Here is a 26,513-nt window from a genome sequence, read left to right on the forward strand (position 1 = left end):
TCGAAAGGCCCCGGGGAATGACTTCAATGCGCAGATCTCTTTTTAAGCTGGTGCATCAGGTATTACAAATTATGCACCTCTGATTCCAGATACTGTTGTAATTTGATGATTGAATTATTGAGATTCACTTGCTCAAGTTTTACATTCTTCCCTTTAGGACAACTTTGGTCTAGACCTGCCTGCAGTAGAAGCCGCTGTCCGTAAGCATGAAGCCATCGAAACTGACATTGTAGCCTACAGTGAGCGAGTTCAGGCAGTACATGCAGTAGCAGCAGAGCTGGAAGCTGAACGGTACCATGACATCAAGCGTATTTTGGCAAGGAAAAACAATGTCACTCGACTCTGGGACTACTTGCGGGAATTGGTGGCAGCCCGCCGTGAGCGGCTTAACATGAACCTAGACCTTCAGAAGATGCTCCAGGATCTGATTTACCTCCTGGACTGGATGGAGGATATGAAGGTGCGCAAATTATTATAAAAAATCTCCATCTTGTAGAAGAGTTGACGGTTAAGAGAAAGGTTTTCTTTTTTTTGCAAGTTAAGAAATTAGTCTTGATGTCTTGAGTGCTTGAAATTGTGTTTACCGGTGATGTGCTAGAACATCATCCAGTTCATTTATAGTAGTGTACAGCTTGAACGTTGTTTTGGGTTTCTTAAAGTGGTAGAGAACCGAAATAGACTCTTGTCATACCTGCTGGGGAGCTGGAACATGTAGTCTTTACTTGTCACAAGATTGAATATAGATTTGACCAATTCTACAAACGCAGAGTTAGAATACAGACATCATGATTTTCACTAGAAGAGTGCTAGAGCATGGACCTGGTGGTCTTCATTAGTGGAGAAAAGGAAAAGTGCTTGCTAGTATTTATAAGTGAGCTTCAGATCAACAGTATTGGGTACCTGTATATTTTTAGGGTGTTCAACATTGAAGTGAAATGTGGATGCATTGAATAATAATCCTTTAGTGAGCGGCTTCATTTTGTTCCATAAGGCTGTGACTTATTCAAGAACGAGTCACGAGAATGAAGGCACCAGTAGCAGATAACTGAGATTTTTCTTCCTCCTATTGTTGCAAGAGAATCAGGGCATCTCAGAGCCCCTCAGTGTGAGAAAAGTAGAAACATATGTTTGGAAGCTGGCAAATATTAATATGTCAGAAGAGCATGGGTTTGTTGGTTTAGAAGAAATGCTTTCAAATTGATTAATTGCCCGACAGTCAAGCAGTGGGAGTGCTTGGGGATGAACTGAGGTCGTGGTTCCCATTCCCTTTATTACGCAACCAACTGATAGAGGTTGCTATGTACATTTTAAAGATAGGAATTGGATCTTAGGCTGCTCTGCGAGGATGCTGATCACTAGTAGAATTTAATGATGCTGTCAAATATAACCCTAAGGTTTGTCAGTTATCATTGCTGTCTGCCTGTGTCAAACAGGGAGTTATAAGAGCTAGTTGTGCTATAATACTTAAATGCAGATCACAAAAATACAGTATGAAGGGGTAGATAGCATAGTTTAGAAAGTCAGCTAAAGGTTTATTTTAAAAATGGGAGGTGCAGCAAGGCCGAGTAAGAGACAGGTATCTCCTCCGTATCCCCCTATATTAAAGGAAAGAGGTTGGGAGAACACTTGCTTTCTCTCCTTGCCTAATACCATAAAGGTAATCTTAAAAGGTAATTTCAAATCTTTTATGTAAATTCCTTATACAGCGCATACAATCAAGGAATCTTTGTGGAATGCTCTATCTAGTTGGTGGAGGCTAGGCATTTAGACTGATGGTCACAAGTAACTTTCAGCATACTTTAGTGTCTTTGGCATACATGTGGGAAAGGATGGACAGGCTGATTTTGCCATTAGATGTTTAGGAGGAGGGGACAGAACGACTCCCCTATGAACACCAAAGCCTAACTTTGACTTCAGACCTGGGCACAAGAGGAGCAGTTGTAAAACCACTGTTAGTTTGCAAGGTAATCATGATTGTAGCGTGTCAACCAAGAATCAATGCCACACCGATTGGCCCATTGTGTCCAACAACCAAGAGTGATTTCTCAACAGTGCTCTGCTTAATCAGTGGAATGAAATGGGTGAAGCATATCTGTAAATTTCATATTTAGTTCTAAGTTGGTTTGGTGGTGGTATTTAAAAAAAATGTAAACATGGAAAGGGTCTGTAGTTGACTGACCAGTTGTGAGCAAGTGAGATTTTTTGCGTGGGTGATACAAGATCTTTTTATGTTGATCAAGGGTGTTCCCTTGTGAAAGCAATATTTTGTGATATAGGTGACAGGGTATAGTTTTTTCTGTGAACTTGGAATGGACGGTAGATCTGGGAAGAAATATAATTTTGCGTGGGGTGGGTTATAAGTAGGGGCGTGACAAGTTCATGCCATTTGGCTTTGTTTAACTATGCTAAAATTGGAAAAATTACATCATTCGCAGATCCACCTCTTAGCTCTGTTCAGTGCTAAATGCGGCCTCACAGTCATTTTGGTCAGGATAGATGTCTTTTATGCAAAAAAGTGAGTATAACACACATGCTTCGAACAGCAGTCACTTTCTCGGTCTTGGCATTGTTCCCATGCTCTTAAGCTATAATTTTGCCACAAACGTGATATAATTGCACAACGTGGTGTTATTTTGGGAATTTTGTGGAAAAAGCATACCATGAAATTCCTGAAATTAAGCAAATTACGCTGGTGTAATTGAAATTTCTCCATGGCCTGTTTATAAGTGATGTTTTTAAATAAGGTTAGTGGTCGAATTATTGGAGGTAGAGGGTGGTTACGGGGTAGTATCTTCGTTATATGAAAGGACAAATATCATCCATGTTCATCTTTGATGGTGACAGTTGATGCCAAGCATTTTTTAAGCTTGCTGAGGATTCTGAATAATTTCATCTCTAGGGTGGGTGGAACAAGATCAAAGGGAGGAATATTTTGTGCTACCCAGTGGTTGTTAAATGGTCTCAGCCATGACTGATGAACGCTTGTCCGTTTGCAGAGCCGCTTGCAATCACAGGATTTCGGTAAGCACCTGCATGGCGTGGAAGACCTGCTGCAAACCCACACACTGGTGGAGGCTGACATCGCAGTGCAGGCAGAGCGAGTCAAGGCTGTCAGCAGCGCCGCTCAGAAGTTTGCAGCGGATGGAGAAGGTACTGGTTTCTTATAAATTTCAATGATCTTCCCTTGTACATTAGCAAGTCTTTACATCTTTTTTTTAGTGAGTTCTGGAGTAAGAGCTATGTTCATGCCATAGTTAAAACCTCTATGTGGGTATAAGTGTGCAATGGAAACCCTATGTTTGTTACTCATAGGTATATAAAGTAATATGTTGGGACATTTACAGAGCATTCGGACAATCAAGGGCTACTTTGTAAAAAACGAAATGTATATATGCAAATTCTGAAGTGCGCCCAAAAGTCAGCTTCTGCTACCTCATGCTCTGACAGATCCCCAGCCAGCTAAACCTGTTTTTGTGTACTCAGTTATTGGGGCTCTGACCGCTGATCGACACATTTGATAGCTAATTTATTCCAGCCTTCACATTAGCTGTGGTTTGCTTCAATTAAGGAGGTGTGTTAGGTAGTTTCTGGTTTGCAGGAGGCAGCAGTTGAGGTTGCTGACTGGTCATGACACAGGAGATACTAGGGGCAGACAGACCCCATTGGAGGTTGTCTCATATTTAGCTGTCACTGACTGGTAAATGTCTCAGTGAGAGCCTGCTGTGTGTGTTTCAGCAACAGGGTAGTCAAACTGTTCTCTGTCTTGAACGGACATGACCCTTATTTTTAGAAGTTGCACCTAATAACATATGTGATTCATGGTCTTTCATCAGGATATGGGACCCATTGTGGGACTAACTATGTTTGTGGAGACAGGTTACACCTTGGCAGTAGTAACCCCAATTTACCAGTCAGAATGTGAAATTGGAAGAAATGTCTGGAAGCTGCAAACTTCCACTTGACCCTTAGCACAAGCTTATTTCAGTGGCGGCAGAACTCTACACTGATGCGGCAGTGACGTCTAGAGAGCTGGTTGATGTCACTGCCAGCCTTTTTTAGAGACATTCACCCTTGAGTATTGCTACCCTACTTTGGTATGCAGCGAGGATAATGTGAAGCTTGAGATGGCTTACCTAAATAGCCTCATCTGAGAGGTCTGTTGTCTCCAAATTACAACCTTAGGGGTAGGTGTATAAAGGGTTAAGTGTGTGTGGGAACATCGTTTTCATGGTTGTTTTTTTTTCTCCTCAGGTTACAAACCATGTGACCCTCAGATTGTGAGTGACCGTATCACCAAGCTGGACCTCTGTTACCGACAGCTGTGTGAGCTGGCTGCAGCCAGAAAAGAGAAGCTGGAGGAGTCCCGACGGCTATGGAAGTTCTTCTGGGATATGGGCGAAGAGGAGGCTTGGATCCGTGAACAATGCCAAATCCTGTCATCAGATGATTTTGGCAAAGATCTGACCAGTGTGCTACGTCTTATTAGCAAACATGATGCTTTCCAGGATGAGATGAGTGGTCGCTATGGGCCTCTGCAGCAGACGATTCGTGAAGGTGAGGGCCTTGTTGCCGAGGGACACTTTGGTGCCAGTGAAATCAGGGATCGGATAAAGGACATCCAGGGTCAATGGGAGGGACTACGAGCCCTCTCCAGTGAGCGAGAGATGCGTTTGAAGGAGGCTGCTAGTTTTTACCAATTCCAGGCTGATGCAAATGACATTGAAGCCTGGATTCTGGACACCCTGCGCATTGTCTCCAGCCCTGAAGTGGGGCATGATGAGTACTCCACCCAGTCACTGGCCAAAAAGCACAAGGATGTAGAAGAGGAGATTGTGAATCACCGGCCCACCATCGATGCTCTGCATGAGCAGGCTCGCAGCTTGCCCACCAAGTTCTCCCAATCACCAGAGGTGGATGGGCGACTCCCTGCAATTGAGCAGCGTTACGAAGAACTGGCGTCACTGGCTGAGCATCGTAAGCAGGCCCTGCAGGATGCCCTGGCTCTCTACAAGATGTTTAGCGAATCAGATGCCTGCGGTCTATGGATAGATGAGAAGGAGCTCTGGTTAAACAGCCTGGAAATCCCGGAGAAACTGGAGGATCTAGAGGTGGTGCAGCAGAGGTAGGTCACATGTTTTCTCTTTGGACCATGGCTTCAAATTGCCAGGAGAAAGCATTTCTGTGGGCGCGAAATCGAGCATACACTACTCCAACTGCGATACAGCTGGAATAGCGCTGATTGTTCTCAAATTCACCCATTCCATTGCCTCGTTACACATCTTTTTTGTTTCAATGCACATTTACTATTTGAGTTCTCTTAGTATTTTATGAGGAATCGGGTCATATTTAATTAGCATAGCGTGCATATAAGTTTAAGCATTGTTAGGTAATCTTGCCAGTGCTAGGTATCTGTGGCTTCCATGTTCATTTTGATGGTATTAAGATACAGTGCTGAAGAGCTGCTAAGGAGCGGTCTCTGCTCTGATGAAAGAAGACACACAGCCTTGTGGTAATGTGGTCCAGGGTTTATATCCCACCTCTTTATGAATTTATTCTTTGGGCTTTCATTTGTTCTTTCTCCGTGTGCCTTACTTGACTAGGTTTGAGTAGTAGTGTCTCTTTTATGTTTCATATTTATTTCACTGAGTTTTCTTACAGAAAGAAACAATTTTGGTAACAAACATTAGCATATTCTCATTGATATCAGTGGTGTCTCCTTTAGAATAAAAAATTGTGTGACCCAAGTTGCTGAAATGTAAACACCTTCTCTATAAATTACACCACCTCGCCACACTTTTATATACACATGGACTAAATCCAGAAAATGACCTACATAGACCTCTAATCCTCCAAGCCCAAATCGCATAACTTTGAGAAGTGCTGACTACACTTGTAACTTAATCTAAGAAAGACATCCTCAAGACTTAAGGAAGCACCCATCAAACCCATGTAACACATTACATCTGCCACCCTAATGGACAAAATACTGCCATAGTTAGAGCTCCCAACTGGCTTAGTGGTGAGTTCTGAACCTTCCGAAGAACTGCTGTCACAGCGATTTCTCTGAAGTATTAAAATCTTTTTGTTTTTCAAAAACAAACTCCTGAATTTTGAGTTTGTTTTTGAAAGACAAATAGCTGATTGGCCCCCACAACCAGGGAGTTTTTTTCACTGTTTGCCGTGGGTCATTATTTTTATTACTCTGTTTATCACTGCCAGGCTTTAAATGATGGTGACAGACAGAACAGAAGGGTGGGTTGCCTGATTCCATTACTCCGACGGTCAACGCCCTGTCATTTCATCAGAGTAGGCTTTCCTTCAATGGAGCCAGCTGAGGCACCTCCAACGGAAAGCTGATGGTCCACATGTTGTAGGCTGTGTAGGGCAGGTGGACTGAGGGTTTGCCAGACAGTGCACTCAGGCACATATGACGGTGTACTGTGCCCGCCAAACACTAGATCAGGCAGTAAATAAAATATGTAAGTAACACACTGCCGTCACCACTGCTCACCCACCTTCTCTTCATCACAAACCGTACCAAGAGTCCTGAGAAATAGGTGACCACCTCTATGATGCTTCCAAAACCTCTGCAGAAGAAACACTGCTGGCATTGAGTCGACACAGTTACTCCCAGTCCCTCAGAATCATATTAGGAATACACCCAACCAAAAGGCTTTCTAAAAACCATTAATAGCAAACACTGCTTTAACTGCTCTTAACCACCACCAAAGCAAGGACACATTCACGTAAAAAAGCACATTCCTTGATCTACTAAGTGCACATCTCCACTGTTGAGCATGTACATTGCACACAACTGTCCATTTATATGGCACTGCATTCAGAAGAACATGGCTCGTTTTCCAAAGAGTTCTAACATTATCATTGCAGACCGCCCATGTTCTTCTGAATGCAGTGCCATATAAATGGACAGTTGTATGCAATGTACATGCTCAACAGCAGCAACAACCACTAACCTCCGTGCTCTGCTCCTGCCACCATGATCTTTGACCATGGCCATTGACACTGTATATTTACCCTGACCCACACAGAATCCTTCCCAAGGCACCTGCACAGCGTTTTCTCTCCCATTTTAGAATGTACAGCATGGTGACACTGGTGAATTAGTATGTGCTGTGATATAAAGCCAAATAAAGTACTCTCGTGCACAGAGATAGGAAGGAAGAGTCCCAGCCCTTCATTGCTGTGGAAGCAATGTCCATCCTTTGGAAATACAAGCCACTAGTTACTGATTGGGCCTTTACATGGCAGTGGCTTCTGTCGCCTTCATCAGAAAACCCATCTCAGTGTATAGAACTGAACCTGTCTCTCTTTCTGCAGATTTGAAACCTTGGAGCCTGAAATGAACAACCTTGCTTCACGAATTGCAGCAGTCAACGAGATTGCTCAATTGTTGCTGGATGGTGACCACCGGAACAAGGATAGCATTGCGGCCATGCAGGACCAGCTCAACAGCAGGTATGTGTGTCCTCTGCACCAGATCCTAGGCAGTATTCATCCAAATTTTAAGCTATTCTGTCTGTTGTATTTTGCCTATGTTGTTTCTTTGTGCTTTTCCAAACATAACTCTCTCTCCATGCTGCTGCTGTTATGTCTTATATAACTTAAATGCTACAACTCCTGACCTTGCCCTTCTGCCCCCTTGTTGCAGTACTGTGCCAACCTTTTACCCCCTTACTTTCCTCAACTAAAAAAAACTTTGCTTTCACAGTGATTTTTGTTTTTCCAGCGTTGCCTATTCTTCAGAGACCTTGTAAGAAAAGAGGCTTTTTGCGCCTCCTCCCCGACAGGCTGGCGCTCTCTCTCCCTCTCCCTCTCTCCTATATTAGCTGCTAGTTTTTCGACTCTGAGAATGCGCTGAGGCCTGCTAACCAGACCTCAGTGCCAGTGTTCTGACCCCATGCAAAGTATATGTTGAATCGGATACACCAGTTGGCAAAGCCTGGCTTATTTATGAGTCCCTAGTATATGGTGCCCAGTGTACTCAGGGCCAGTAAGGCAGTGTGTACACTCAGGGCTGCAGCAATGTTTATGCCACCCTTCATGTGACAGGACACAAAATGACCCCCAGCCTGCCACTGCAGACTGGAAGGACCGTGGTTGCACTGTCAGTTCGTCTTTGCCATTTAAACCTATGGCAAAGCCACTCTATCCCTTAACATTGTCTCCCCTAAGGAAGGCTTATGGAGTCCTTTAGCAGGGAGCTGTATTTTGTTAAGTAAGACATGCATTTTACGAAACATCTTAGCAGCAACACTTCCATATTGTCGTTTTGCTGTTGGTAAAGTTGGTAGCCCCACTGGCTAATGCAGGGTTGCCAGGTAACATCCCAACCCAGCTAACGTTTGACTGGGACTACCAAAGTGGGTTATGTAAGGTATCAAATTAATCGTGGCATTAAATGCGAGATGATGGGTAAGTCGAAATAAATGTCGTTTTTAAAGGGAAGCAACTTTCGCGAAGTTGCCGCTCTGTGCCCGAGCTAGTCCAGTGACCTCACAAAGGAACTGACACATTGACAGCTTTCTACCCGCCTGTGGAAACGTGTTAACGACTTCCAGGTCAGGAACAAAGAATGCTGCCGCACTGTAAGATGTGACCTTCTCCTAAAAGGATGGCTGCTGGGAGTGGTACCCCAAATGGTGATCCTCAAAGGTGAAGCAGCCTTTGAAGGGCTGCTGTTGACAACACTCTGGCAGAATGGCTTTCCTGCAGACAGAGTAGAGCCAGGGACATAGAAGGGAAAACCAGTTCACAAACCAGTTTTCCAGAAGCATGTAGCCCCATGATCACCACACCTCTGGAGGTGAACTACTAAGGTCCTTACAGCCAAGGAAGGGTTCTGGCAGGTTCGTTGTAAGAGAAATATTGCACTCTTGGATAGCCTCTGGGATAGCCAGATGTCGCACATCACTGGGACTATGTTACCAAAGAGGTGGGGACCAACTAGTCCATTGGCCAGTGACCGAGTGGTCCCCTTGGGGGACTTTACTGGGGTATAATGGGCACCCCGGGCACCCAAGACTTCAGTACTGGCTGGATCTGGAAAAAAGGTGATAAGTAGACCAGTCCGCACCCACTGGAAGCACATAAAGAGGCAGCGACGCTAGAGCAACTGTACCTGCTGCACTTTGGGCTAGCGGTGTTTGGATCCTGTTCTGCATGCCTAGCTTGGGAAAACAGTGTTTCCCAGTCCGAAGCAGGGACTCCAGTAGTCAGTTGGCTGGCCCCCCAGAAGAGCACTGGGGCCATCAAAGCTGAAGGAGCCCAAGTCACATCTCTTAGTAGCCACCGTAGAAGTCTTGTTGCTACTAGATGCCCGACTCCCCCAAGGACAATTCAGAGATAGCCAAAAGGTGCACCTGCTCTGCTAGACCTGTGTATGATGCCAGTCTCCATCCTCCACCAAAGGTTTGCACTGTGACTGTTGTGTTGCAGAAGCGCAACGTCTACATTGCTGTGGAACTCTGAAATCTGTGGCCAGAGTCGCCCCACTCAACCTGTGTACCGAAGACTCGACCACAAAGCATCTTTGAGCCTGGATGCCAAACTCGGGTCAGAGTTGCCAAACTAACTTTTCTAAACTTTTCAAAAGTTTCTAAAGTTTTTGTTGACCAATGCATGTTTGGGGTTGATGCTGAAGTTATTTAGTCCTTTAAAAATGTATATCACCTGAACCCTCCAGTGGATTTTGATGACCAAAGTCTCTAAAGATACATAAAAATCTAATCTATTGTTCTAACCTGGTGTCTTTTCTCTTTCACGTGACATTTTTATTCTGTTGTTTGATGTTCTTAAATGATTTACACATTTTCCCTTTGGTAAGCCTTACTGTTTGCAGCTACTGCTGCCTAGGGTGGAGCTTAAGTTTGAGTAAACCTACCTGACTGGACCCAGGGGGGTATTTGTGAGTGTACTGCACGGTAGGACTACCCATCCATGTGATATAGTACACTCCAAATCCTTACAGGCCTCATCAACAAATCACATATTTACCAAACTGACTGGTCCCGTTGCCTCTTAAGTTGACCATGGAAGCCTCTCCTTTCAGTGTTATGCACCAACTCCCTTCCGGTTTTCAACTAAATGATTACCCTGCAACCTAATGGGAAACTAGAAACTGCTCTTCCATGCTGCTTTTTGCTGGATAAAACACATCCATCCACATTGCACGATATTTTAATGGCCACAGTCACTTCTAACGCACATGGAGTCCCACAGCCAGTTTGCAAAATTTGTCCTTGACAGACATTTTGTCTCATGGCAGTAACCAACCAGTCCACGCCTACTTTTTGGAAGCAACAATCTGGATAAGATCTCTTAAAAGTTTGTCACTCATGCACAGCAGAGGTGACCCAATGACCAGTCCTGTTTTGTTTGTTTTTTACCTGAACGAAGCAGACAAGTAGAAGGACTTGACAGCCATGTGTGGTACTCCTCAGCAGTCAGCAAGGCACTGAAGTTCTCCATATCTAGGGCCTTTCCTCACCTGCTTGAGGTACCCACTCCAGTCATTTGCGCCAACTGTAATACTTGGTAGTGGCGAGGTGTTGATCAGTTATTGACCCCTAGCACTCTTCTATTTGTTCCACCTCAATCCAAAGAAAGCTTGACTCCTGATTAAGAGTTAAAGGCCCTTTTTGAAAAAAAGCAATTTAGACACTAGAGAAAGCATTGTACCACCAGATGTAGCCTAACTTCCTTTTTAGGTCTCACCTGTGACAGGGCTTGCCTGTGCCCTCTCTTGCAAGGGTATTGTTTAATATAAAGGGCTAGGAGCCCACACATTGCTTGTCATTCGTTGGCTTCATTGTCACTTTTCTTAGCTGCCTCGTAATTGGCCAGGGCATACCAAGCATCACTTTTTTTTCTTTTTCTGTGGAGCATGGATCAAGCATAGGTTGATCCAACTTCATTTGGGTCAGTCCACTGATCACTTCACTCTTTGACACTGCACCACTCTACTCTACACCACTCTATGCCACTCCACTCAGTGTTACTCTACAGAACTCTATGGCACTCGGTTGTTATTTAGTCATTTCCTGGTTCCAGAAAATAATGTGGGTCTTAGTTCTAGCTTGAACATCTGCCCTCCCAGTGACGTTCTCTGGAAGGTCATATTCAAGATGCTCATGTTGGCCCAGATCCTCCTTGCTCCGGACCCTGGCGACTGGGTGATGTCCCTTGTCTTCCAGGACACACATTTAAAAAAAAAAGAAAAACAGTCCTGCAGTCCCACGGGTGTTAACTGAGGTTGAAGGTGCACAGGAGCATTTTTTACCACGCTCTCCTTCGGCATCACCAGTGTCCCGCAGGTGTTTACAAAAGAGATGACGTTGTTTTTGACCATCTTTGGAATTTGGAAATGGTGGAGTTCTGGGCTTTCCCTCTGCAGCAATGATTCAAGAACATTCAGGCAATGGTTCTGATGTTTGTGGCTCACTCCAGGATCCAGGTAAGGGTGGTAAGGCTTCTTGGCCTCTCAGCCATGTGGCTCATTTAGTCAACCGTGACAGATGACACATGTGGGCAAACCTGAAGCCCAGTGGGCCCAGCCTCAGGGCAGCCTTTCCAAACTCTCCAGATCTCATGGAAGGAAGCTTAAAATCGACAGTGTTGGACAACCAACCACAGTCCGTACTTCAGCTGGACACTCTCCCTTTCCACCCAGAGCTGGCAGTGATGACTGATGCATCTTTGCTGGATTGGGTAGGTGGAGATCAAAGGGTTCTGGTCTCCAGAAGTTGTCCGGCTCCACATCAGTCTTCTGGAGCTGTGAATCATTCATCTGGTTCTGAAGACTTTCCTGCCATTAACCAAGAGGATCAATAGAAACAACTGATGGTCCTCATGGATGACACAATGTCTTTGCATAAGGAAATGAATAAATCTTCAAAGAAGAAATCAATTATTCACTGTTTCACTAATGGCAAAATGAAAAAAATGAGAAAAACAAACACACAAGCCACATATAAATGCAAGGATTTCATATATTGCAGTAGTAAATATTTACAAAAAACAATGGGTGTTCCAAGAAAAAGTGATAAACAGTGCTTGTGCAAGGTGACAAGAAGTATTGTTTACAAATAAAAACAGTAAATCAATTGTATTTCATACAGACGACTACACAAAGCCTGACTGCATTCATCCATAGATAAGTTAACAAACTCATCAATTTGTGTGTTAGCTACTAATCGCATAGTTCTCTCCTAATGAATAATGTTGCAATCCAGGATACAACTGAGAGTTTGTCGACATGTTGACCCCAAGAAGAAAAAGGAAATTCAGTGCCTTAGCTCAGGATCTTCTTCAGGACAATAAAGTTGCGGAACAACCAATACAGAAAATATTCAGCAGTTAACATTGCATCTGGTGTGAATACTTAATTAATGTAAAAGATGCTCCCTAGAGGCAACTTGGACTCACCTTTAGAGTCAATCAACGAACCCTTAATTGAGTGCTCAACAAGGTTTCCTATGGTGGATACACATAGGTTGCCACATACAAAGCGATGAAAAAACTTTCAAAATAACTCTGTAATATTTTTTTTTTTAAATTACACTCTACCAGAACATCATTCTAAGAGCCATCAACCTCAGCAGTCCAATGGTTAATAAAGACCACTCACCCGAAATAATCAAAGTCGTAGCATAAAATAACTTCCACCCCTTCACATCATGGACTGGACAGGGCTGAAACAACAAAAGGATATAACTCTTATAAGCAGACCATTCCTCCAGAGTCTCTAATTAAGAAGAAAGGAACTGTGATTGCAGCACACAACGCTTACCTCGCGGAGAAACAGTGTATCCTCAACAAAGGGATCTCCGACACTGAAAGTGACCGGTAATAATTTAAAGGGATGTTTTGCTTCACTAATGACCGAGCTGAAACACTCATGCAATGACAAAAATCTCTAGAATGCTCTTCGTAGTGTAAAGAAGACATTTATTACTTCACTTTGCAAGGTTCGTAAAAGGAGATTAGCATGCTGAAAGCACACATTTAAAAATGGTCACAGCTATGAAATGAAAATATGTACAAATGATTCTCCACTGCAGCAAGTATTTGTATCTATATTATAATGCAAAGCAAATAATGAATTAAAAAATATGCATCACCATGAGGCAAGCGCACAACTGCTTCATTTCCCTCCTATTCAGCATCAGATCACCAGATCCCAGAGTCGACCGAGGAGAGAGAGAGAGATCAATTATCCTGACGGGAAGGATGACAAACCCCAGCGTCCTCGGTATGCCTGAGATCTGAAAATACTCTCAGTCCCGCTCCATCTGGTCTTGGCCTCTTATACTTTGAATAAACAAGAGAGGAAGATTCTAGAACCTCCCTCTCGCTGCAGAAGCTTATTATCAAAAAAATGCTGATTGCTTTCGGCCATCTTTGAAAATAACACGTCAGGACTTGGCCCCAATCCCACGGTGCCAATTCAAAACAAGACCGTTCCCTGCTGTCTTAGTGCATTCTTATGAGCCTAAGCTCTTGTTGGGAAAGACCATGAAAAATAAAAACATATGCACATTGTACAATGTAGAAAACTACTTGAAACTTTTATCATGGCAGTGGCTAACGCTAAAATAAAGTCAATCGGCAAAATGAAACTGGTGGTCACTAATGTGACGGTGTGCTGCTAGGCTAAGTGCAACATGGTGTCAGTGGTCAAAACATAAATATCATAACAAGGGCTCATTGGCCCAACCGCTCTTGGTTAAACGAGCTGCAAAGATGTTAAAAAAATCAAAAAGGGGGGGGCGCAAAACTCGCCAAGCCCATACACTAGAAGGGCTCCAAGAATAAACTCTTACTGTTATTTCCAAGGGCCAGTAGTGGCAGTATAGAAGGCTTACCTCATGCTGCTACATAATATACTTCTTATCAAACATGCTTCAGCATCATATAAACATAAGATGTTCTTCCCACTACCAAGGGAGCTCTTTACACAAATGTTGAAGGAGCTGAAAAAAATAATGTATTAAACATGAATCTAAATCTTCATGTTAAGTAGGAAACAAATTGCTTACAGAAAAAACCTTTGCAGTCGTAAACATGGCATAACCTGCTTTGACATAATGTATGTCATTGGAATATAGCAGCCCCGTCAGTGTGGTATACCAGCAAAAAAGCCAAGTCAATCAAGAAAGGGGGCTGCGTCAGAAGCCTGAGTGCATACACGTAATGCAAAGTAAAAAAGGGAAATAGCCTAAAGGGAGGGTCAGATGGAATACCCAAAATGGACCAGTAGTCATTCAGAAGACCTTGTCTGTCAAGGTTAAATGAAAGTCTGTTAATTAAAAAGGTGAAAAGCAGAATCAGTTAAAAAATGGTTAAAAGAAAAAAGAGGGGATTTGATCTTGTGTTATAAGGCCCCACACTTTTTCTTGTCTTATAAGGGCCCATGCTTCAAATCAAAGGAACTTTTACCACAAGTCCTGGATAACAGGAAAGGTGTATTCCTGAAAAGGTACCCAAACACCAATATAAAAGAAGGGAGGGTTCATTTTGAAGTTATAACTCCCACATATCTGTGACATAGAAATGCAATGAAATCACTCAATAAAAGTATGTTATGACGGCTTTTCTAAGAAGTATTTTCAGACACAGGAAAACAATGCAAATATGGATAATGCATTCACAGGCATGTGTGTTACATATATTTAAATGGTATATCACAATATTCTATACAAAACTGTCAAGCCCACACTGGGAACAAAATAAAATGAACATAAAATACACATATGTCTACACTTTTACACCAGATTGAATCACAGGCTGTGCAAGTTAAAACTAAAACAAAACATAAAGGAAATCAAAAGCTGTCACCCTAATTCAAGTATGTCATGTGTGGACACATCTTGCTATTTCTTCAAATTAATTGAGACCCCGTGCAACGGTTTCAAAGAAATGTATCCATTTACACTCCATTAAGTTTAAAGTGTTGGTGAGGTTACCCTCTCTGGGGTTGCTGTTAAAGTTTTCTGTGATCAACCATTTCAAACAATCTGCTGGGTGATTAAATGCAGTAAGTGTTTGACTAAATACACTCCCTGTACCATTCGGCGAATGCAACTGCAATGCTGCGGTATACGGGCCTTCAGCTTCTGTCGCGTTTCACCAACATAAGAGAATCCACAAGGGCACTTGATCACATAAATAACATCAGAACTGTTACAGTTGGTATGTCGCATCAAAGTATATGTATGGCCATTATGTATAAAACTCTTAGCCTCAGTTGCAATTGGACAAGCTTTGCAGCTTCTACACATATAATGGTCCACATTTGGGGCAAATTCCAGTGAGTAAAAAAGTTGGATTCGATAGGCCCTTTTAAAAAGGAGCTCACCACATAATCTTTCACACTTTTACCTTTCCTAAATGCGAACATTGGTGGGCCACTAGTATCGGCCTTATCTGCAGCCAAATTCCAATGCTTATTAATGATTTATTAATAGCATTACTGCACGTGAAAAATGTAGTCACACAGATCATTTCTTCATTGGAATTGTTAGTATGTTCCTTAGCTTCAAGCAGGGCTTCATGTGGATAGTACCAAGGTCAATGTTAGAGCCCCTTCACAATTATGTGGATATTTTTGTGAAACCACCTTGGGTGGAAGTAACAAGATCTTATTTCAGGGACACTATTGCCATTGCCATATGGTATTGCAGCAAGCAGGGCAGGTCCAGGGTTCTATGCTAGGAGGCCTTGTGTCTCCTGAGATGCATGAAGCACCAGGGCGTTGTCTTGGTCATTGGTCACCTAGTGGGGTCCCTGAAAGCCAGTGCAGACAAACTAAGCAAACTTTGTCTGGCAGATCACGAGTGGCTGGTGCATCCGAAGGTGGCGCAAGAAGTATTCCACCAATGGGGAGAACCCTCGTTAGATCTTTTCACCAATGTTGAACAAGCAGTGTCAAGAGTTGTGTACACTAGAGGTTCTGCAAGTGCACTTGTTGGGACATGCACACTGGCTAAAATGGAAAAAACGACTCCTGTATACCTCACTGCACTTCTTCGCCTGTCAGAGTTTTGAAGAAAATCAAGATTAACTTGGTTCAGTGATTTTGGTGGCCTCGGATTTGGGCAAGAAGAGTGTGTTACCTAGACCTCCTGAGCATGAACATTTGTCCTCAGAGAAGGCTGCCACTTTGGAAGGACCTACTGTCTCAGCAACAGGGTGCGTCTCTCCACCAAAATATACTCAATCTACATCTCCAGGAGAGAGATTGAGTGGCAGCTGCTTGAAGTGCTGGACACCATCCTTGTTGCCAGGTGCCCCTCCACAAAATTAGTTTATGCCAGACGCTGGGGAAAAATTGTTACGTGATTCAGTGCCAGGCATGCAGGTCCCTTGTTCCCAAGCTTTGGGATGTCCTTTTATTTGTCTTGAGCCCTGCCAGGTCTTGCACTGGGCACTACAAAAGGGTACTTGTTGGCTCTTTTGGCCTTTCTCATTTGCTGACCAACCGTCATTGTTCATATCAGCAGTTATGAGGTTCATTAATGGTTTGACACTCATGGCTCCTCTGACTCTGTGTTGCCACAGTGGAACTTTATCTTAGTCTTGACATTTCTCATGAGTACACCCTCTGAGCTGATGCATAGCAACATGCTACATCTCCTGACCTTAACACTGTCTGTTCAAGGCATCTGTGGCTGTAGATACACATGCTTTGTATACTCCTGTCATCTAGTGTTGGGTCCACATATGTATAAGTTGTTTTTCTTTCAACAAAGTTGTTTGAGTCACAAGGTCTAATGACTCTTCCTCTTGGTGATAATGGGCATCTACGCTATTGTTAGTGTTTTCTTTCCTCCATCGGGTTCGGATGTGTGTGCCTTAGCTCTCTTGTTTACTCTGTCATGGTTCACTTTCAGTTCTCATATCCTATTCCTTCGTCGGTATTGTTTTTTCAATTGTGTTCTCCACCTGTACCTCAAAGCTCGTATACAGCATTTTGGTTCCTTTCGATTGCAGCCCTGCTAGGGCTTTGGCCTCCGGGACTTCCTTGCAACTCCATCACACCCTTTCAAGAATGCTTGGCTGGTGATGGAACAGACACTCTTCTGCGTCTGCCCGCGTTGCCACAAGAAAAATCCATGCATCAACCAACCATCGTCTTCAACCTGTGTTTGTTGCCTGAGCACAGAGAAGCAGATTGCGACGCTTGTGAATCATTCTATTCCAAAAAGACTCTTTGAGACCGTTGAGAGCATTGTCTGAAAATGTCACGTAGGACCATCAGCAACACTCCAGACATCTTTGGTGAAGTACGCACTGAAGAAAGCCACCCTCAACCATCAGCCATGGAGGAAGAAGCCTTTTCTATCAAGGGAAGTTCCGACCTAGAAGTCGATCTGGAAATGGAGGATGTGTCTCCTGCTCAACAAGCTGTGAATATGGTCTCCCCTGCTCCCATATGTCGCCCAGATCCCACCAAGAGGCGCTTGGCTTTTCTAGATTCACACTGAGAGGCCCCCAGTCCACAACTGCCTTCCAGCCACGGTCGGTAGTGTGCTTCTGGTTTGGGTGCCTCTCCCTCCAGCTCAGTACAGAAACCCCCATCAAAGCCAAAGCAGCAGTGAGTACTTTGGCTCTGGAAATCCCCCCTTTGCCGACTCTGTTATTGGTGCCAAACTGACCATTCACCTTTGCCACCTCGTCGCTGGGTGGAGCTTCTATGCCGAAGCAGTGTTTGGAGCCGAAATCTTCAGAGCAGAAAACTTCGAAGCCAGTATCCAAGTCTAGCTACGAAACATCAGTGCAGCCGATGCTTCATGAACTTCAGGAACAGCTGAACATGTCCCAAAAACTAATTCATATCCAACCACACAGTCGATGCATACTGGCAAAGGCTTCCACACCCATGCCTCCACCACCACCTAAAAGAAAACTGACCTTTCAAGAGGCTTTGGACATGCCAGTTCCTCCCTTAGCAGGGTAAAAGAGTGGAAGAGGCTACCAGCACTTTGCCCGCCTCTCCGCCTTCATCTCTACTTTCCCCTCCTCCACCACCCTCATGATGGACAAGATCCATTGGATATATCCCAACAGGGGTCTCTACAGTCAGACACTGCTGGGTATGGTGGGACAAATGGCACATTTGTGACACCACCAACAGGTGACACCTGGAATATGTATGATCCTGATCCCCCTGTGGAGACAGATCCAGACCTCTACCTTGCACGTTCTTCCCCTGCTGATGATGCTGCCTCTTATCAGGAGGGTATAGCTAGGGCTGCCGAATACCACAATGTGGAGTTATATAAAGAGCCTTTAGAGGAAGACTTCCTCTTTGATGCACTTTCCTGTACACATAGGGTGACAAATCTCCCTATTTTAAAAGGTATGCTTAAACACACTGCTGATATATTCACAGTCCCCATTAGAACTAGGGTCATAAAACCTAGGCTTGACAAGAAGTACAAGCCTTTACCATCAGACCCAATGTACATTAGGGGCCAGTTGCAACTAGATTCCCTAGTCACCACCACTGCCTGTAAACATGCAAACTCACCGGCCAGTGGGAATACCCCGCCAACTGACAAGGAGAGCAAGAGGATTGATGCTGCAGGGAAAAGAGTTGAGGTTCAAGCTGCCAATCATTGGCGCATTGCCAATTCTCAGGGACGCCTGGCACGCTATGCCCTCGCACACTGGGATGAGATGGAGGTTCTCCTCCATTATCACCCAGACGAGCAAAGAAAGAAAGGCCAAAAATTGGTAGCAGAGGAAAAATTAATATCAAGCACATCCATACGATCCATCTGCTGACACCGCAGCTAGGGGATTAACACCAACATAGTATTAAGGCGCCATGCTTGTCTTAGAATATCTGGTTTAAACCAGAGGTACAGCAGAGCATACTGAATATGCCTTTTGATAAAGAGCATATCTTTGGAACACGGCTAGATGGCACTCTTGAAAACTTTTTACAAAAAGAAACTGAGACCGTTAAAAGCAAAGGGGGCTCCTTCAAACACCTGCTCCTCCTGGCACCTTTCACTATCCCGATTACTGTGGAAGCTCTAAATCCACCTCCTCAGATGCTTCCACATCATACCAAAGATAACAAGACCAAAACATGCCCCCCACCAGCTACTATTGTGGCTCCTACAGAGGCAACAACAGTAAAGGAAGAGGGTAAGGGTGCCTCCCCTTGTGGAGCAACAGGCTCCACTAAGCAATGACTTACCTGTCATAGAACCTGTCCCTCTTCCACACCAGGGTTCAGGGGTATACACTCTATACTTCCTAATTCCCAAACAAGATGGGCCTCTATTTTTTTAAAATTTCATTTAATTGCTTTTGTATCGTTCATATAAAGTACACGCCCGAAGAGAGCTCCAGTTAATCTGTACATAGTCATTGATTGCATGTGTAACAGCAGATTATGGACAGCTATACCATTGTCATTGCAGGTTAGGATATAGTAGCACAACATGCAATATGGTCATTTCAACACATTGAAAGAGTTGTAAGTACCGATTGTATGTAACCAAACTACTAACAGTCCCGGAAAACTCCCCCCTCCCCCGATGAGTTGTAGCTGTGGGTTCCGAAAGGGAGATCATTCAGCAATGTGTGATAAATTACGTTCCCCTCTGTTTAGAAATGCAATGTTTCTTCCCTCCAGAATAAATAGTATTGTGCATGGGCCAGCCTCTTTATAATAACAGTCGGTGAGGTGAAGGACTGACAACGGGGGTGGGGGGAGGAGCACCCTAGTGGTCATCAGGTATCCATTCTTTGGGGTCCCTCAAGAAATCTACCAGGGCCTCCCATGCTCGGGCTGTCTCAAGAGTGTCTCACCCCCTCTTGGCATCTCGGATTTGGACCTCAGTTTCGTAGCTCGCCCATTTAATGAGCTCCCTTTTCCATGCTAATGCTCTGGGGCCCTGTGGGCTCTTCTGACTGCTGGCATTTTCTCTTTTTCTCCAGTGCAAGGCCAGGTCTTGAAACCGACTAGTGACTTTATTCTTGGCTGTGTGAGGGAACCAACCCAGGAGACAGTTCGGCACTATGCATGGGACTTCAGTTTCAATGGTTTTGGACTAGGTACCGGCAATGTTGCCTTCAGAAAGTGTCTAACTCTGGGCAGGCCCAGAAAATATGGTGAAACTCCGCACCTATTTCTCCACACCTGGAGCATTTCGCCTCTGCTGTTGCATAATATTTGTTTATCTTTCCCAGAGTGAGGTATGCCCTATGCAACACATATAGTTTCATATGTTTAAACCTGGCATTCCTAGTGGCCTTTGCCGTGTTGTACAGCACACCCCCATAATCACAGACTCCTATATCCTTCCCCAAATCCGCCTCCCACCAGCCCCCCAGTGCTTTTAGAGGGACTGTAATGTCTTCTTGCAGTCTCCCGTAGAGACATGTAACCGCTTTGTAGGTCCCCGAGGCTGTTAACAGGTATTGAAAGCATGCTGCCTGTTGTGGCTCCGCTAGCCTGGATTTCCAGTGTTTATGGACTGCTGCTGTAAGTGCCCAATGGAGAAGGAAGATGACACTGGGGAGGTCATAGCGAAGGCAAAACACTTCAAAAGATAGAAGAACCCCTTCCTCCAAGAGCGTCCCCAGTGTAGTTGCTGCTGCTTCTCACCAAGTCACTAGTCTACTCCAATCCCCAACATGGGGTAACTCCTCCAGAAAACAAGGTGGTATGTCGGGGGAGTATGTCGTCCAGCAGTGCTGCATAACTCTGAATTCAGCAGTGTCATTGGCTCCAACTCTCTGGAGTCGAAGGAGAACCCTAGCCAGTGCAGTGGGCTCAAGGGTTTCTAGGGTTATCTCTCTGCCTGGTTGCAATCTACTGGCCACCCATTGAGTGAGTCACCGTAATTGAGCTGCCAAGTAATAGGTCTCAAAGTTAGGAACCGCCAGGCTTCCCCCAGACGTCGATCACTGTTGGATGGTTAAGGCCACTCTCTTGCGACCTGTGCCTCAAAGGAATGCCATGACAAGCTTGTTGAGGTCCCGAAAGAACGACTGGGGCATCTAGACCGGGAGCGTCGTAAAGTAATACAATAGCCGGGGAAGTGCCACCATTTCAGTATTGCCACCCTGCCTGCCACAGAAAGCGGCAGTGTTCTCCAAAAGGCAGCACTGGCCGAAGCATCGTGATCGCTCTCCCCACATTTCCTTCAAGCAGGTCCATTGAGTCGTGGTATACATGGACCCCCAGATAGTGGAGGGATCTAGGCTCCCACAGCAGGACCATCAACTCCTCTTGGTGCGGTCTGGCCGTCTGCATAGGGAACAAACAGGACTTGCACCAGTTGACGCGAAGGCTGGAGAGGGATCCGAAGTGTTCTAACAGCATGCGGCGTCCCTCAGGCATGTTGAATGCAAAGAAAAAGGAGTAGGTCATCGACATACAATGCTATTTGATGTGTATGATCTGTCACATTAAGGCCCTAGTGTATTGTTCCCGTACGGGCGTAACAAGCCAGAGGCTCCACGGCGAGGGCGAATTGCAGGGAGGGAGGGGACATCCCTGTCTAGTGTCTCTCCACGTTATAGCTTTTTGATATCGTCCACCCGGTGCAAACCCTAGCCAACGAGTTTGTGTAAAGCAGTCGAGTTGATGAATTCTCAACCCAACCCTAGTCGCGCCTTAACACTATAGAGGAAAGGCCCTAGTTTTGTCATATGTATCGGCATCAAGTATGCACAGGCAACGAATATTCAGCTGTATTGCACTCTGGTATGAAGCTCGCTTGATCTTTATGTATAAGAGTGGGCATATTGGGTACTAGGCGTGCAGCCAGAATTCTACTCAGGATTTTATAATCTGTGTTTAACAAAGATAACATCCTATATGCCCGTTTATCCTTTGGTTCTTACCCAGGTTTCAGCAGGGGCACGCTTAATGCTTTATGGGTAGACTGTGGTAGAAGCTCTGTAGCCCTGGTAGCATTAAACATAGCAACCAATTTAGGAGCTAGAACCGCAGCATATGTTGCATAAAACTCTATGGGAAGCCCATTGGTCCCAGGTGTCTTATTTCAGACTGTGGCCTTAATAGCAGCTCGGACCTCTTGAACAGTAATTTCTCCGCCGAGAGCCTTTGCTGTTTCATGGGAAAGTTCTGGAAGTTGTAAGGGGGCCAGGAAGGTTTCTATGTGCTCACGGGGAGTTTGACATTGCTACGGTACAGCTGAGAATAATTGGTATAGAATTCTGCATTAATATTTCCTTGGCTGTATTTTCTGGATCCATCGTCCGCTATGAGCTCTACAACCACCAACCATTGCTTTGCTAGTTTCGCTAGCCATGCAAGCAGAGGTCCAGTATGGTCCTTCTCTGCATGGACCTTCACCATATAGTTTCCGTAATCAAAGCAGCGTAGTCTTTTGACTTTTTCAACTACTTTCTCCTTCGTTCGAGTAGCTCAGACTGCAACTCCAGGTGATCTGGGCGGTGCTTCTCGCATGCCCTCAGCGCTGCCTTGGCGTCCAAGGTCTCCCGCAGTAACGTTCCCCAGATGCCCATGGCTTCTGAGATGCACATTCCTCTCAGTACTATCTTAAATGCATTCCACTCCGATAGGTGGGAGGTAGCTGTGCTAGTATTGTCCTCTAAGTACTGGGTAATACCAGCGCCAAGTGTGTCTCGAAAGACCGGGTCCTCCAGGGCCTCTGGCCCAGTCACCACATCAGTACACAAGGATGCCATGTCTCTCACTGTATCCCCTCAGGATGGGATTATGATCAGAGATAATACGGGAAAGATACTCAGTGGTGTATACTTGTGCATGGCCATCTGGAGTGCATAGGAGAGCGTCCAGTCGTACATTAAGATCATGCCTACCAGAGAAAATAGAAGTAATAATTGTTGTGCGGGTGGTGCAGCCATCAGCAGTCAACCAAACATGATTCTGTTTGCCAGTTCGGGAAGATTCTATCCACACACGATATTGGTGCGTCCTGAAGAGGTGGGTGGGATCGCTCCAGGTGGGAACAATCCAGGTCTGCAACCCTGTTATAGTCCCCTCCCAGAAGTATAGACACAACTGCTTCAAGGAGCAAGGACATGAGACAATTCCGCAAAGAAATGTACCTGATCTGTACCGTATATGCTACCCACGGTGATGTCACGACCATCCAGGTGCCACCTGATGATCACATAGCGTCTGGCCGGATCTATTAAGTGGCCTGTGTGCTGTAAGGGGGCACCCTCTTGCATATACCAAATATGACTTTTAGTAAGCTTACCCCCTCCATCTCCTCTCGAGTGCCAGTCCCTCTTTAGCAATCAAGTGTGTCTCCTGAAGAAGGGTGATCTGCACCCCACGTTGTTGCAGATATGAATAGACTGTGTACCATTAAAGTCCTGAGGGGGAAGTCATAGCGTGCATCCCCCTGATATTCCAGGTGATAATTTTATATGTCATAGAGGTCACCATGAACAAGCTGTGTGATGGGGCCTACCTTTGACATAGGACAGCCTATAGTTGAATCTGGGCCCTTTCGGTGCAAGGAGATTTAGTAGTGGCTACACAGGACACCCCAATTTTCCCAACTCTGTAAAGAAGAATACAAATTTCCCCAACTCCCCCACCCCAAGAGAAGTAGGACTGCCCTCCTCATCCAAATGTACATAACTCAGAAAATGGTGGGAGTAACCACTAAAAGTTCAAGTGAGGGGGTCTATGGTCAGCTGACCATGTCCTGCCTAGCCCACCACACCCACTGGCAATATTACTAGTGAAACTTTGTAATATATAGGTAAATAGGCCTGCAGCCCCCATGTTGGTAACAGGAGCATCACCCCTGTTGAACACAGCAGGTAAGGTAAAAGGTAATGGCGCTCCCTCTTATAAGTTCAGGACAGCCATCCCACTAACATATCTTAGTTTTTGTAGAATTTGGAAATGCTGGAGCAAATTGAGTCCTGGCCCTCCTCTGCCTCCATCAACATAGGTGTACCCTGTCCTCCCCCATTCATGGCTGCGACAATCACCACCGCCCATCTCTGGTTTCTCTGGGCGTCTACATTTGAGGGGGTGCGATTCTAGGGGCGTGTCTTCGTCACTTCTGCTTTTGCTCTCACAATCTATTTCCCTGGTAGGATTTCCGGCTGGGGCAGCTCAGTTCTGCGTGTCCAGCCAGTCCCATATTTCCTGGGGTGTCTGGAAAAAGTATACATCTCCTGCAGTCACTACTCCCAGTTTAGCGGGGAATAGCATGGTGTATCCCAGGCCCAGCTGTCTGAGGTGTTTTTTGCCTCTATGAATGTCGCTCGTTGCTTTTGTATGGCCTTAGTGAAGTCCGGGCAAATCATTATTTTATAGTTTTCCAGGTGAATTGCTCCTTTTGCCTTAGCCCAGGCTGGTATATGGTCTCTGTCCTGGTAGTATAGGAGCTTGTCCACTACAGGACATGATGGCGGACCCTGTGGGCCTCCTCCAATACATAAAAGGGGGAAGGCCCTCCAGGGCTACCTCCTCTCATAGCCATCTCTCCAGGATGGTCAGGGCGTCTCTCCTCTCCGCACGCTCCAGGATGCTCACTATTCGGATATTGTTCCTCTGCGATCTGTTTTCACTGTCCTCCCCTCGGAGCTTCAGAGTCCATACTTTAGTCTCCATTAGCGTTAGTTTATCTCGAGCTGCAGTGACGTCCGGGGAGAGCTCCATCAGGCTGCATTCCGCTGTGGTGACTCTCAGGCAGTTACCTGTAGTCACTTTAGTATGCTGAGGTCCACCCCAGCATATCTATCTTTGTTTCAAAGGCTTCTCTGGTGGCCGTTATGGCTTGGAGGATGTTTGGAAGAGTGGGCCCGGTGCGGTCTGGGTTAACGGTGGCACCAGTGTTTCCACCGTAGTTCTTCCTCGTTCCGGGGCATCAGTGTCCAGATCTCGTTTTCTGTCCACTTTTCCCATTGCCGGTGTGTAACAGCTGTCCGTTCCCAAATGGGTTGTTGTGGAGCCTCTCACTGACCAACACTCAGTTAAGTTCTGTTGACCGGGGCTGGTGGCGAGTCCCATGTGGAAGGGGCAGTAAAGTTCTCAGTGTCAAGCCTTTCATTGCTGTGGCATTCTTCCCTGGGTTATCCGTTATTGGCGCCAGCAGTGCACTCAAACCTTCATTATAGTGCAGGTTTCGTAGCAAGGGTCGTCTGGGGCATCCCTTGGCAGACTGCCACCTGTGTGTCAGTAGAAGTCCCCCTCTTGTAGCACTGTCTGGTCTTGGTGCTATCCTGGGTGGGGGGCCGGGTCCCTAGGATTTACAGGGTGGTCGAAGTTCCTCCCCACTCTCCTTTGTGCTGGGGAGTTGCTAGGGAGGTTGCACAGGGGGCCCCGTCCCAATTCACTCCTGTTGTAGTGGTTCTCCCTGTTGTTTGCCACCCTGTATCTCGCAGGTCGCTGGCTGCGCTTACTCTGCGGCGAGTCAGCTGCATTGTGGTGACGTGCTCGACTTCGATGCTGGGGCCGCAGCGTGGGTGGGGGTAGGTCACCGGGCAGGGGTGAATGTCAGGCTGTTAGGCCCGCTGGGCTCACCCCCACCCCCTGCCATGCAGGCTGAGCCACAATCCGCCCCTCTCCTCACGTCTGTGCTGTTACTGGCTACTAGCTCCGTGCCTCGGGTCCTGCACACTCAGAAACTCTGAAGAGGTCTTCCCTCCTCTCTGACAACCTCCAAGGGTGCCACGGGGCACTATGCGGTGACCTCTGCCCATTTGTCTCCGTTAGGCGATGTCAAGTTGGAGGGTGTTCCCCACAGCTCCTGGTAGCTGCCGAGAGCTCTGAATTTTTTCAGTGTAGAGGAGATTAATCCGCTCCCCTCTTACGCCTTCACAGCTGCTGTAGCTGCGCCTCCGCTATTACATGAGGCCAGCCTCTCTGGGGGCCGCCATGCCGAGCAGGCCGCTTCTCCCGATCTCCCAATGAATCTGGCTCCCCTCGGCGATCAAGGCAGTCAGGGGAGGAGCACGCTGTTCAAGGAGGTATTAAGGGGTGCAGGGGCGTTGATGGGGCTAAAACGCCTTCAGGATGACTGTGGATAAGGGATCGCTAGGCAGGAGCCAGCCGGATCATGTCTCACCCCATTATCTGCTAGCCACGCCCCCCCCCTACACCTCCTAAAAGAAAGATGAGTCTCTATGACCAGTCCTTGATCTCAGACTACTAAACCAGTACATATTATCAGAACATTTTCACATGGGTACCTTGCAAGATGTAATTAGACTTCTTCAACAAGGTGACTTTATGGCAACATTAAATCTAAAGGACATCTCTTTTCACATACCAATCCATGCAATCTAGGGGCTATTCTAAACACACAAACAGGATTTGCCTACCCCAATTCTGCAGAGTACAGAATGTTCAGACACTGCTACCTCAGTTTCAGACAAATCAACAACTCACAGTGAGGACAGTCATATGCCTCTTAGGGATGATGGCCTCCTGCATCGTCATAGTACCCCATGCCCAATTGCACATGTCCCTGTTACAGGAATGTTTAGCC

The 26,513-nt window shown here is 45.6% G+C and overlaps 1 protein-coding gene across 4 annotated transcripts in view; it reads left to right on the forward strand.

Annotated features, from left to right (window-relative positions):
* The window catches only part of SPTBN2 (spectrin beta, non-erythrocytic 2), an 812,320-nt gene that overhangs the window by 529,921 nt on the left and 255,886 nt on the right, over positions 1-26,513 (forward strand). For all 4 annotated transcript variants that reach the window (XM_069207822.1, XM_069207824.1, XM_069207825.1 and 1 more), the window contains 4 exons: positions 158-460; positions 2,997-3,150; positions 4,252-5,122; positions 7,339-7,476. In XM_069207822.1, coding sequence (XP_069063923.1) covers positions 158-460; positions 2,997-3,150; positions 4,252-5,122; positions 7,339-7,476 — 1,466 coding nt within the window. The remainder of the gene's footprint in view (positions 1-157; positions 461-2,996; positions 3,151-4,251; positions 5,123-7,338; positions 7,477-26,513) is intronic.

Source organism: Pleurodeles waltl, chromosome 9, assembly GCF_031143425.1.
Source record: "Pleurodeles waltl isolate 20211129_DDA chromosome 9, aPleWal1.hap1.20221129, whole genome shotgun sequence".
NCBI lineage: Eukaryota > Metazoa > Chordata > Amphibia > Caudata > Salamandridae > Pleurodeles > Pleurodeles waltl.